Source organism: Stegostoma tigrinum, chromosome 14 (assembly GCF_030684315.1).
Source record: "Stegostoma tigrinum isolate sSteTig4 chromosome 14, sSteTig4.hap1, whole genome shotgun sequence".
NCBI classification, from domain to species: Eukaryota; Metazoa; Chordata; class Chondrichthyes; order Orectolobiformes; family Stegostomatidae; genus Stegostoma; species Stegostoma tigrinum.
The window spans coordinates 65,839,743-65,852,897 of record NC_081367.1 but is presented as its reverse complement, the minus strand read 5'-3'; the positions used below and the strand labels follow the sequence as shown (position 1 = coordinate 65,852,897).

The window sequence follows — 13,155 nt, the reverse complement described above, 5'->3', positions numbered from 1 at the left end:
ATGAGGACGATGTCTTTAACCTTCTGATATGGTTTCTTCCAGGCTCAGCCAATCGAGCAGAGTGGCCTTTATGCCCAACAGGGTCGTACTGCCCAACTTCCACAGTACCCGGGTATGCAGCAAACACAGGTAGGGACCAATAAGACAGTTGCCCCAGGAACATCGAAACCATCCATTTTCCACAGATCGTCAAGGCCTGTCACCTTTCATGTCCGCAGGAGAATCCAACTGCCTGTCAAGTGGATTTAGTATCCTCCCCTCACTTTAGAGTAAAACATGTTACCAACATCCCCTCTACGGCATCTCTTAGAGTAAAGACAGCAACCTAAATTTGGAGTGGCACAGTGGCTCAGTGGTTAGCACTGCTGCCTCACAGTGCCAGGGGACCTGGGTTCAATTTCAGTCTCGGGCGACTGTCTGTGTGGAGTTTGCACATTCTCCCGGCATCTGTTTGGGTTTCCTCTGGGCGCTCCGGTTTCCTCCCACAGTCCAAAGATGTGCAGGCTAGGTGGATTGGCCATGTGAATTTCCCTGTATTAGGTGGGTTATAGGGGATTGGGTCTGGGTGGAATGCTCCAAGTGTCAGTGTGGACTTGTTGGGCCGAAGGGCCTCATTACACATTGTAGAGAATCTATGATTGTAAATGACATGCTAGTATTAGATTTGCTTCAGAAGGGTTGGAGATCTTGTGTGTTTCAGAATGCGGTTCGATAAAGTATTGATAAAGTAGTATTGATCAATGGAGACTTTTCAGACCAGATGAAGGGTTGTAGTGGATTTGCTCAGTAATCAACATTGGGACATTTGCTTTTCAGATGTGTTTTAATGACCTGGACTTTGCATTGCAGGGGACAATTCCAAAGATTGCAGATGATACAAAAGTTGGAAGCATTGTAAACTGTGAAAACAGTTTAGATTTAAGAAGTTGGTGGAATGTGCAGATGGGTGGCAGATGAAGTTCAATGCAGAGTACGGCGAGATGATAAATTTTTAAATTTGGACAGACAATATAAGACCAGGGTTGTAATTCTAAAGGGAGTGCAGGAGCAGAGGGACCTGAGCTTGTATATGCAGATTTTTGAAGAAAGCAGGACAATTGAAGAGTGCAGTTCATAAAGCATGTAGTTTTCTGCGCAATATTAATGGGAGCATAAAGTACAAGAGGAAGGGTAAACTTGTATAAGGCACTTGCTCATCTTTGCTGGTATATAGTGTATAGTTCTAGGTGCCACATTATGGAAAGCGTGTGAGTGCATTATTGGACAGCTCTTTCTCAGACACCATGAGCAGAATAGCCAACTATAGTGTGATTTGGGTTAAAATCATTAGACATATTAGCAGAAATTAGGCCATTCAGCCCATTGAGTCAGCTCTGCCATTCGATCAAGGCTGATAAGTTTCTCAACCCTGTTCTCCTGCTTTCTCCCCGTAACCCTTGATCCCCTTGACAGTCAAGAACTTATCTATCCCCATCTTAAATATACTCAATGACCTGGCCTCCACAGCCTTCTGTGGCAGTGAATTCCATAGATTCACCACTCTCCGGCTGAAGAAGTTTCTCCTTATCTCTGTTCTAAAAGATCTTCCCTTTATTCTAAGGCTGTGCCCTCGGGTCCTAGACTGTCCTACCAATGGAAACATCTTCCCAACGTCCCCTCTGTCCAGGCCATTCAGTATTCTGAAAGTTTTAATTAGATCCCCCCTCATCCTTCTAAAATCACACTTGTTCTGCATAAAGTGGGTATTTATTGGATATTATAATTTAGCTAACCAGGTACTGATTGCGAACTTTTTGCAATTCATTGAGAATTCCTTTCCAAGTGTAAAGTAGTTGGCTAAAACCTTCACTGACTCAGTATGCAAAGCATTTGGTGGAAAATGGAAGGTTTTTTTGTTTCTCAGTGGTAATATATGAAATTTTTATTTCTTTATTTATTTGCATAACCTGCTGTTGACTTGCTTCAGCAGATCCCAACACCTCTCCTTTCATCAGTGATAGTTTGTGTAAGTGTATGTTTTAATCAAATCTACTTGCCAACCAATATTCTGTGATTCTTAATATAAAATAGCACTATTCATCCAGCAAGTTGCTCTGCATGTAGGAATTAGGTACAAAATAGCCTGCTTGATATGCACCCTTTCAACCATGATAAACACCCGCTCGCTTCACCACTGACGCTCGGCAGCAGCAGTGTGCGCCATCTACAAGATGCACTGCAGAAATTCGCCAAGGCTTCTTAAACAACACCCCCCAAACTGATGACCACACCATCTGGAAGGGCAAAGGCATCAGGCATCAGGCACCAGGCACATGGGTCACCACCATGATGATGGTGCAGCTTCCCCTCCACTACCAGCCACATACTTTTTATTCTTTTGCAGAATGTGGGCATCTCTGGCTGGGCCAATGTTTATGCCCATCTCTAATTACCCAGAGACAAGTAAGACTCAACCCCATTGCTGTGGGTCTGCGCTAACACACAAGTCAAGCAGGATGAGGATAGAAGATCTCTTTCACTAAAGTACTTAGTGAATCAGATTGGTTTTCACAATAATCAGTGGCAACTGAGTAGCCATGAGGCTGCCTTTTAATTCCAGGATTTTATTAGATTCATGTTTTGGGATTTAAACCCATGTCCATCAGAACATTAGTTTGGGATTTGGAATTACTTGCCCAGTGATGTTACCGCCACATCATCATTGCCCCATATTCCTATTCCCTTACCTGCGCTAGGTCAAAATCCTGGAGCACCCTTCCTCAAAGCACCATCCATATCGTAGGAACTGCAGCTGTTCACAAGGAGACTCATCATATCCTTCTCAAATAATTAGAAATGGGCAATAACTCCTGACCTTGGCAGCGATGCTCACAGACCAAGAGCGAAGAAATGTGTGCGCTGTGTCAGATCACTTGTTCCAAATAGAGGTGGTGTTCTTGACGTGCAGCTAAAGTGGTGCAGCTTCTCAACAATCTTCTCTTAGCTATTTCTGGTGCAGAGCCTGTACATAAATCATAATGCCCATTCTGATGGGAATTGCACTGTATTATTTTACACTGACTTTAAGCAAGATTCTTTAAAAAAAGGAAATGGAAACTTTATGGAATGTTGTGTCTCATGTGTCTGTGAAGTCCCATGCAGAAGCCGATTGACAAGCCTGTCTACTGCCTGTTCCAAACATTGTTAGGTGTCATGAACATAAGATACCTTTAGTAACTTATGGCAGTGGCATGGGTCAGGAATTATAAATGCTCTTCTGTCCTGTTTTCTATCTGTCAGGTCGTCCTCTCTCTTCCCCTCTTCCTCCCTCTCTGCTCTGAAAGCTTGTCTGCCTTTTGCCTTGCTTTTCCATTCCAGGATGGAAAAAGCCACAACTTCAGTCTCATGGGCTCGTGAAACCCATTTATTTCTGTAGGTCTTTTAATTCCTTCTTTGTTTATTTTCCAAGTTTCGGCACAACATTTTTTTTAAAGTAGAAAATAAGAAGCTCGAATGAAAAATAACCCAGACTTCTCAGACCAGACAGTTATCCAGCAAACCTTATTGTGAAATGCACACAGTAAAAATGGTAAGGCTGTGATCTAAGATAACAAAATGTGAGGCTGGACGAACACAGCAGGCCAAGCAGCATCTCAGGAGCACAAAAGCTGACGTTTCAGGCCTAGACCCTTCATCAGAGAGGGGGATGGGGAGAAGGCTCTGAAATAAATAGGGAGAGAGGGGGAGGTGGACCGACGATGGATTGAGGAGAAGATAGGTGGAGAGGAGAGTATAGGTGTGGAGGTGGGGAAGGGATAGGTCAGTCTGGGGAGGACAGACAGGTCAAGGAGGCGGGATGAGGTTGGTAGGTGGGAAATGGAGGTGTGGCTTGAGGTGGGAGGAGGGGATAGGTGAGAGGAAGAACAGGTTAAGGAGGTGGGGACTAGCTGGGCTGGTTTTGGGATGCAGTGGGGGAGGGGGAGATTTTGAAGCTTGTGAAGTCCACATTGATACCATTGGGCTGCTGGGTTCCCAAGTGGAATATGAGTTGCTGTTCCTGCAACCTTCAGGTGGCATCATTGTGGCACTGCAGGAGGCCCAGGATCGACGTGTCAGCTAAAGAATGGGAGGGGGAGTGGAAATGGTTTGCGACTGGGAGGCGCAGTTGTTTATTGCGAACCGAGCGGAGGTGTTCTGCAAAGCGGTCCCCAAGCTTCCGCTTGGTTTCCCCAATGTAGAGGAAGCCACACCGGGTACAGTGGATACAGTATACTACGTTGGCAGATGTACAGGTGAACTTCTGCTTGATATGGAAAGTCATCTTGGGGCCTGGGATGGGGGTGAGGGAGGAGGTGTGGGGGCAAGTGTAGCATTTCCTGCGGTTGCAGGGGAAGGTGCCGGGTGTGGTGGGGTTGGAGGGGAGTGTGGAGCGGACAGTGGAGTCACAGAGAAAGTGGTCTCTCCGGAAGGCAGACAAGGGTGGGGATGGAAAAATGTCTTGGGTGGTGGGGTCGGTTTGTAGATGGCGGAAGTGTCGGAGGATGATGTGTTGTATCTGGAGGTTGGTGGGGTGGTATGTGAGGACTAGGGGGATCCTCTTGGAGCGGTTATTGCGGGGGCGGCGTGTGAGGGACGTGTTGTGGGAAATGCGGGAGACACGGTCAAGGGTGTTCTTGACCACTGCGGGGGGTAAGTTGCGGTCCTTGAAGAATGCAGACATCTAGGATGTGCGGGAGTGGAATGCCTCATCCTGGGAGCAGATGCGGCGGAGGTGAAGGAAGCTGTGATCTTTGATCTAGTTTGTTCCTTCTTCCGCTCATTCCTGAGATGTGATCATAGTTTGTCGGTGTTTTTACCCAATCCCCCAGCAAGCCCCAATTTGGAGGACAGTAAAAGTCAGCCATATTACAATGTATACGTTTTTTAAAAATTCTTTTTTAATTCACTCACGGGATGAGAGCATCGCCAGACAGGCCAGCAGTTATTGCCCATCCCTAATTACGGAGGGCAGTTAAGAGTCAACCACATTGCTGTCGGTTGGGAGTCACATGTTGGCCAGACCAGGTAAGGATGGCAGTTTCCTTCCCTAAAGGACATTAGTGAACCAGATGGGTTTTTCGGCCAACCGACAACAGATTCATGGTCATCATTTAGACTCTTAATTCCAGGTTGCTTTTGTTAAATTCAAATTCTCCCATCGGTCATGGCAAGATTCGAACCCGGGTGACCAGAACATTACCTGGGTCTCTGGACTAACAGAGTCTATAGGTGTGAGGTTGGAAAAGCACAGCAGGTCAGACAGCATCTGAGGAGCAGTTAAGTCAGTGTTTCAGGCCAAAACCCTTCTTCAGGACTGGCAAGGGGTTTTGGCCTGAAATGTTGACTTTCCTGCTCCTCGAATGCTGTCTGACCTGCTGTGCTTTTCCAGCTCCTCACCTACAGACTCTGGCTGCCCTTATTGTCTCCAAGTCTCTGGATTAACAGCCCAATGGTAATACCACGAGACCATTGCCTCCCTGCTCACAAATTGTCCAGACCAGGTTATGATGGCACATTTCTTATCTGAAGAGCAGAAGCGAATGCTTCATCCAAATCAGTTTTTTCTTAAGTTGAAAGCAACCCAGTCGGTTCGTCCAATGTTAGCATTTATTTTTATTCCAGATTTGTTCAGTTGATTGAACTTCAGCTTCTGACTGCTGTGGTAGGATTTGCACTCACACCTGTGATTATCAGTTTGGGTCTCTGCCCGAAGCCCTGACAGGGACGCAGTCAGTTCAACTGATGACAATCCATCCATCGGCTCCTGGATTCAGACACAGTGCATCTTATTTGGGTGAGATGCCCAGATGGGAGTGGTCTGTGCTTCCAGATTGAGCCAGGAGAGAGGGAGAAAATTTGAAGAGAAAGTGCGAGGGAAATGGAGGTGTTGATTTGATAGGCCATCCGGGTGGCTGCCCTGCTGTCTGTCGAAATTGTATTGTCTAGACTTTTTGCTGGAGTGAATGACATGGTTGTCCACCTTTGGTTATTTATTTAGGCCCTGCCTCATGGATACACAGCTTACAGCACGCCGATGCCTTTGCAACAGCAAGCTGGAAATGGCATGCTGTCGCCCAACTACAGTGCCAGGCCGTACCAGGCTGCTCATTCTAACCCAGCTCTCGTAGAACGGATCAGGCAAATGCAGCAGCAGCCTAGCGGCTATATTCACCAGCAAGCCTCCCCCTACCCACCGAACCTTCAGGGCAATCAACGGTAAGTGCTTTGCCATTGTTCATTAGTGAGTCTTAGATTTGTACAGCACAGCAACAGACCCTCCGGTCCTACTTTTCCGTGCCAACCAGATATCCTAAAGTGTTCTAGTCTCATTTGCCAGCATTTAGCTCACATCTTTCTGAACTCTTCCCATTCATAAACCCATCCAGATGCCTTTTCAATGTTGTAATTGTACCAGACTCCACCACCTCCTCTGGCAGCTCATTCAAAAAGTTGCCTCTTAGGTCCCTTTGAAACTTTTCCCCTTTCACCATAAACCTATGCCCTCTAGTTTTGAAATCCACCACCCTGGAGAAAATGTCCTTGGCTATTTTTCTTATCCATGCCCCTCATGATATTATAATCTTTATCAGTCACTCCTCAGCCTCTGGTACGCCTGGGAAAAAGGCCCCAGCCTCTCCCTGTATCTCAATGTCTCAAACCCAGGCAACATCCTTGTAAATCTTATCCGAACCCTTTCAAATTCAACAATATCTTTTCCTGTAGCAGAGAGATCAGAACTGAATGCAGCCTTTTCAAAGTGGCTTTACCAATGTGCTGAAAGGTAGCAAGAATTGCAGATTCTGGAGTCAGAGATAACACTGTACGGAGCTGGAAGACCATAGCAGGCCAGGCAGCATTAGAGGAGCTGGAAGGTTGATGTTTCTGTTCTGACGAAGGGTCCCGACCTAAAATGTCAGTTTTCCTGCTCTGTGATGCTGCCTGGCCTGCTGTATTCTTCAGGTTCCACACAGTGTTACCAATGTTCTGTGTAGCTGCAACATCCCAACTCCTACACTCGATGCACTGACCAATGAAGGCAAATGTGCCAAACGCCTTCCTCACCATCCTGTCTCCCTGTGCTTCCATTTTCAACGAACTATGCACCTGCACCCCAAGTCTCTTTGTTCAGCAACACTCCCTGTACTCCATTTACTGTATAAGTCCTACCTTGGCTTACCTTATCAAAATACAACACCTCACATTTATCTAAATTAAATGCCATTTATCTAAATTAAACTCCATCTGCCGTGCCTTGGCCCATTAGCCCGTCAGATCAAGGTCCCATTGTACTCTGAGATAACATTTTCGCTGTCTGCTACACCAGCAATTTTGGTATCATCTGCAAACTTATTAATCCCCCTTGCAGCAAAATCAAAATTATGATTGTGACTGACTGCTCTGCCTCTGAAGTTGTTTGCTACTCAACATACTTGTTAATTATTTTGTGCTCTTCTTTCCCCTGGTTTGCATTGCATGATCAGTCATCCTCCAGATGTTTTGTCGATGTAGTGCTTGAAAAAGTCACTGGAAGGAACATGGGAACAAAAAGAGGCCATTCAATCCCTTGAGTCTGATCTTGCATTCAGTTAGGCCTTGCCTGATTTGTACTTCATCTGCCCATCTTGATACAGTAATCCTTAATAATCCTGTTAGCAAAAACTGTGAATAGGAGGTCAGTAGTGGTCATGGCACCTCCTGACTTGTCTGCATTCCTTTCTCCTTCTCACATGGGGAATCTGTGGGATTGAAGTCAAAGAATCAAACGTAGAATGCAATGTTAAACTGAACTGGAGCTTCAGTGGAGAGCAGCACTTCAGGGATGGGAATTAATGCGACATCACCAGTAACACCCACATCCCTTGAATAACTAACAAAAAAATATCTATCCACCCTACTTACACTTCATCTAAATGGCAACTCTCGGTAGACACCCAATGAAAGGGGAATAAGAATGACCATCCCTGTCGATGTGTCCATATCTTTGGAAGAAAGCAGCAAAGACAATGGCCATTCAGCTCGTTTTTGCTCAGCATTGTGGTAAATTGCTGCTGCTGCTTAGCTTGTTCATTGGATTACTCGGTAATGCAGTTATATCCCATATTAGCATTCCTCTGGCTGCTCAGGGCTCTTGAGGTGTGGCGGTAATATCCATACCTCTGAACCAGGAGGCCCAAGTTTAATTTCTGCCTGCTCCAGAGATGGCTGATAACTTGTCTGAATGCATTTATCAGAAAATATGTTTCTCTGGCTGCTGGCAGAGAGACCTAAAGCAAAGATAACAAAGTGTGGAGCTGGATGAACACAGCAGGCCGAGCAGCAAGTTAGGAGCACAAAAGCTGACGTTTTGGGCCTAGACCCTTCATCAGAAAAGAGGGTTTAGGCCCGAAACATCAGCATTTGTACTCCTAAGATGCTGCTTGGCCTGCTGTGCTCATCCAGCTCCACACTTTGTTATCTCGGATTCTCCAGCATCTGCAGTTCCCATTTTCTCAGACCTAAAACAAAACTGACTAAAATAGTTGCAAGACTGGTTTTCCATCCACCTGTCTTTACAGTCTGTTGAACTCACTGTACAGGGTGGAAAACTGGCATTCCAAACAGATTCTTGGGTGTTCTACCAAGACATTTGGGCTAAGAGCTATCCATATAGCACTCAATTGTCTGACCAGGGAAATCCGCTCCAGTATTATCAATGTGTGGGCACCCGTTCATCTCTTTGCAGTAACCCATTTATTGAATTGGGACGTACCAGGCAGTTCTGCACTCCCATCATTTTTTTACAATGCACGCATTAATCATCAGATCTTGCAATATTTTCTGGCTTAGGCTCACACATCAACCTTTGCAGCAGAGCACTTTGATGGCAGCTGGACTTGACCATATGACATCAGGCCCACATGCCAACCTTGGTTCAGTCCAACTCTCACAGGAACAGATGCGACAGCGACAGCAGCAGCTTCGACAGCAGCGACTCCTACAGGTGCGAATTGGTCTTGCGCGGGGGAAGTCCTGCCTTACCAACTGGAATAGTGCAAGCAGTTTGAATACTCTGTTGTGTTAATGTTGTAAATCTGATTTATTGAAACTAAGCCATTCATTCAGTTTAAAAGGTAGACTTTTTTTCAACAACGTAAGTGGAATAACAGCATTGCACTGAAACCACATGGTCCTTCCCTTCCTGCAGTCTGAAACCATTTTGTTGGATTCAGTATTAAAGTTATTCATTTCCTTCCAGACATGAAATTACAGCTGGTAATATCATGCACAGAAGTAAAAAATGGGATGAAATTTATTTTTCCTAGTTATTAATAATGACTATTTTTGTATTTTGATCCTGTGATTAACCTGCACCTATGTCTTACAAATATCAAATGATTTCCAATTTCTTTGTATCAAATTATGCCAGCTCATATTTATCGGTGTTGATCTTCATTTGCCAGTTATTTGCCATCCTGCGTGAAAGCCATCCTGGAATATTTTGCAGCGTTCTTCCATGTTGACCAGGGCAGCAGTCATTAGCCCTGCTACCTCACAGCACCAGGGATCCAGATTCAATTCCTGTCTGTGTGGAGTTTGCACATTCTCCCCATGTGTGCGTGGGTTTCCTCTGGGTGCTCTAGATTGTGCCCCCCTCCCCAGCTCAATGACGTGCAGTCAGCTGAATTGGCCATGTTAAATTGCCCATAGTATATAAGGGATGTTTAGGTTAGGTGGGTTAGACATGGGGAAATGCAGGGGTAGGGGAATGGGCCAGGTTGGGATGCTCTTTGGAGGGTTGGTGTGGACTTGTTGGGCTGAATGGCCTGCTCCCCCACTGTACCCTCCCCATATTGACAATTTCCTCAAGCTCCCATCCCCACAATTTGGTATCATTTGCAAAGTTTAGAGAGTGTACTTCTAATCATGAATGATGAATGTAATCTATGAACAGCAGTGGTCCTAGATTCTTGTGGAACACCACTTCCCACGGTTGCAACTCTTGAACAGCTACTTTCTATTCCCACACTCTGCTTTCTGTCTAGAAGTCATCTGGCAATCCACTGTGTCCCTTGTTCTCTACTCCACATTCTCCAACCTTAGTTATTAATCTTTTATGCAGCATCTTCTGAAGGTCTAAATCAGCTACATTGCTGCATTCCCATCGTTCATTGTCTTTGTTACCATTAAGGAAACTAAATAAGGTTAGCCACGCAAGATATTTACTTTTGAAATCATGCTGACCATTCATTATTCCTCTTTCCCAAGTGATTTTTAAAAATCCCAAAATATCAAATGTCATTATGTATATTCGACTTTCCATTCCACTAGTATTTGAATCTCACAGATTTATGCTATTCTAAGGAGCAATTGATCACGGTATGTGGCAAATGATTTTCCAGGGTGTGATATCCTATAAATTTCTGCCTTCCTGTGGGTGTTTAAATTTACAGTTCAGAATCACAGCTAATCAAATTCACCCATTTTTAAATTCCTCCTGATTTCACACTCCACGAATCTAAAAATAAGCACATGACCTACCTGACACAATACAGCAGAATGGTTCAGGATTACAAAATCTTCCAATACCAAAGAAATGATGGATCACCAGCTATAATGGTTCACAACCCCACCTGTTGTTAGCCATTCAAGCTGCTTAACTTACTGGGGAACATTTCTTTGTCAAAGCATTCTTTCAGTCTAAAGACTTTCTTCCATGATTTTCTAAAAAAATAAGTTGTAACTTTCCCTTCTCAAGTGGAAGATGTTGAACTTTCTCTTGAGTGAAGTCAGTTTGAAATGGGTTGACTATCTTGCCTGTTCCACGGAGGACTTTCCTGCCATTCCCGCTCAAATGTTTGACAGTTTCGTCGATGCATGGATGCTACAATTTGGTTTAATTTATCATCAGAGTCTATAATGATGCCATTCCTTGCACGTCAGTCTGAGTCAACAGTGAACCTGGCTAGTGTTGATTTTATCCTGTGTTAGATGCAGTTTGACACTGAGTGCTCCACTAAAATGAATTACCAAAGCCTTGGGCAAGAAGTTAGTTTTAAAGGAGTAGGTTAAAGACAGAGAATTGGGAGACAGTGACTTAATGAAAATGTTCCTGGACTAGTAATCCAGAAGCTCAAACTGGTTTTCTGTGGACAGAGATAATGAGAACTGCAGGTGCTGGAGAATCCAAGATAATAAAATGTGAAGCTGGATGAACACAGCAGGCCAAGCAGCATTTCAGGAGCACAAAAGCTGACGTTTCAGGCCTAGACCCTTCAGAGAGGGGGACGGGGAGAGGGTTCTGAAATGAATAGGGAGAGAGGGGAAGGCGGACCGAAGATGGATAGAGGAGAAGATAGGTGGAGAGGAGAGTGTAGGTGGGGAGGGGATAGGTCAGTCCGGGGAGGACGACTCTCTCCGTGACTCCCTTGTCCGCTCCACATTCCCCTCCAACCCCACCACACCCGGCACCTCCCCCTGCAACTGCAGGAAGTGCTACACCTGCCCCCACACCACCTCCCTCACCCCCATCCCAGGCCCCAAGATGATTTTCCATATCAAGCAGAGGTTCACCTGCACATCTGCCAATGTGGTATACTGCATCCACTGTACCCGGTGTGGCTCCCTCTACATTGGGGAAACCAAGCGGAGGCTTGGGGACCGCTTTGCAGAACACCTTCTCTCAGTTCACAATAAACCACCGCACCTCCCAGTCGCGAGCCATTTTAACTCCCCCTCTCATTGCTTAGATGACATGTCCATCCTGGGCCTCCTGCAGTGCCATAATGATGCCACCCGAAGGTTGCAGGATCAGCAACTCTTATTCCGCTTGTGAACCCTGCAGCCCAATGGTTTCGATGTAGACTTCACAAACTTCAAAATCTCCCCTTCCCCCACTGCATCTCAAAACCAGCCCAGCTCGTCCCCTCCCCCCACTGTATCCCAAAACCAACCCACCTCGTCCCCACCTCCCTAACCTGTTCTTCCTCTCACCTATCCCCTCCTCCCACCTCAAGCCGCATCTCTATTTCCCACCTACTAACCTCATGCTGCCTCCTTGACCTGTCCATCTTCCCTGGACTGACCTATCCCCTCCCTACCTCCCCACCCATACTCTCCTCTCCACCTATCTTCTCCTCTATCCATCTTCGGTCCGCCTCCACCTCTCTCCCTGTTTATTTCAGAACCCTCTCCCCATCCCCCTCTCTAGTGAAGGGTCTAGGCTGGAAACGTCAGCTTTTGTGCTCCTAAGATGCTGCTTGGTCTGCTGTGTTCATCCAGCTTCACACTTTGTTATCCTGGTTTTCTGTGGATATGGTTGCAAATCACAGCATGATAAAATTGGAATTCAATGAAAAATTTAGAATTAAAAACTAATTAGGGGAGTCAGTGGCCTAGTGGTATATTGTTGGACTGTTATTCCAGAGACCCAGATAATGTTCTGGGGCCCTGAGGTTCAAATCCCGCCGTAGATGGAATCTAAATTTAATGAATATCTCGAATTAAGAATCTCGTTGAGACCATGAATTCATTGTTGATTGGCAGGAAAACTTCTGGATAACTAATGTCTTTCAGGGACGGAATCTACCATCCTTACCTAGCCTGGCCTACATGTGACTCTAGGTACACGACCATGTGGCTGACTCTTAACTGATCTCTGGGCAGTTAGGGAGGGGCCATAAATGCTGCCTAGCCAGTGATGCCCTCATCCTGTGACCGAAAAATGAAGGAAAAAGAAATACAAAAGCAATCATGTAACAAAATGTCAATTGTCAAATATACACCTAGATCACTAGCACCATTTGAGGAAATCTGCCAACCTTAAATAAAAATACCAAAGAACTGCTGATGCTGGAAATCTGCTTTCTCTTCACAGTTGCTGCCAGTCCTGCTGAGTTTCTCCGGCAATTTCTGTTTGTTTCAGATTTCCAGAATCTGCTGTTCTTTGTTTTATGGTGGGATTAAGTAGGTACTCTTCTCAAGAGCCTGTTTTGGCAAGATGGTCCAAGTGGCCGCCTGCGGTATTAAAATCTAAAACGTTTTATCCAAATGTAGTAATATTTTGTCCTCTGGTTACAGATACAGCAGCAGCAGCAGCAGCAGCAGCAACAAAGTCAGCAAACACTAGGGTTACAAGCAGCGCAGACACAGCAAGCACTG

General features: G+C 45.5%; 1 protein-coding gene across 4 annotated transcripts in view; it reads left to right on the top strand.

Annotated features, from left to right (window-relative positions):
• Positions 1 to 13,155, top strand: part of LOC125457561 (mediator of RNA polymerase II transcription subunit 12-like protein) — a 568,603-nt gene that overhangs the window by 534,759 nt on the left and 20,689 nt on the right. For all 4 annotated transcript variants that reach the window (XM_048541933.2, XM_048541934.2, XM_048541932.2 and 1 more), the window contains 4 exons: positions 43 to 129; positions 6,017 to 6,234; positions 8,845 to 8,998; positions 13,075 to 13,155. In XM_048541933.2, coding sequence (XP_048397890.2) covers positions 43 to 129; positions 6,017 to 6,234; positions 8,845 to 8,998; positions 13,075 to 13,155 — 540 coding nt within the window. The remainder of the gene's footprint in view (positions 1 to 42; positions 130 to 6,016; positions 6,235 to 8,844; positions 8,999 to 13,074) is intronic.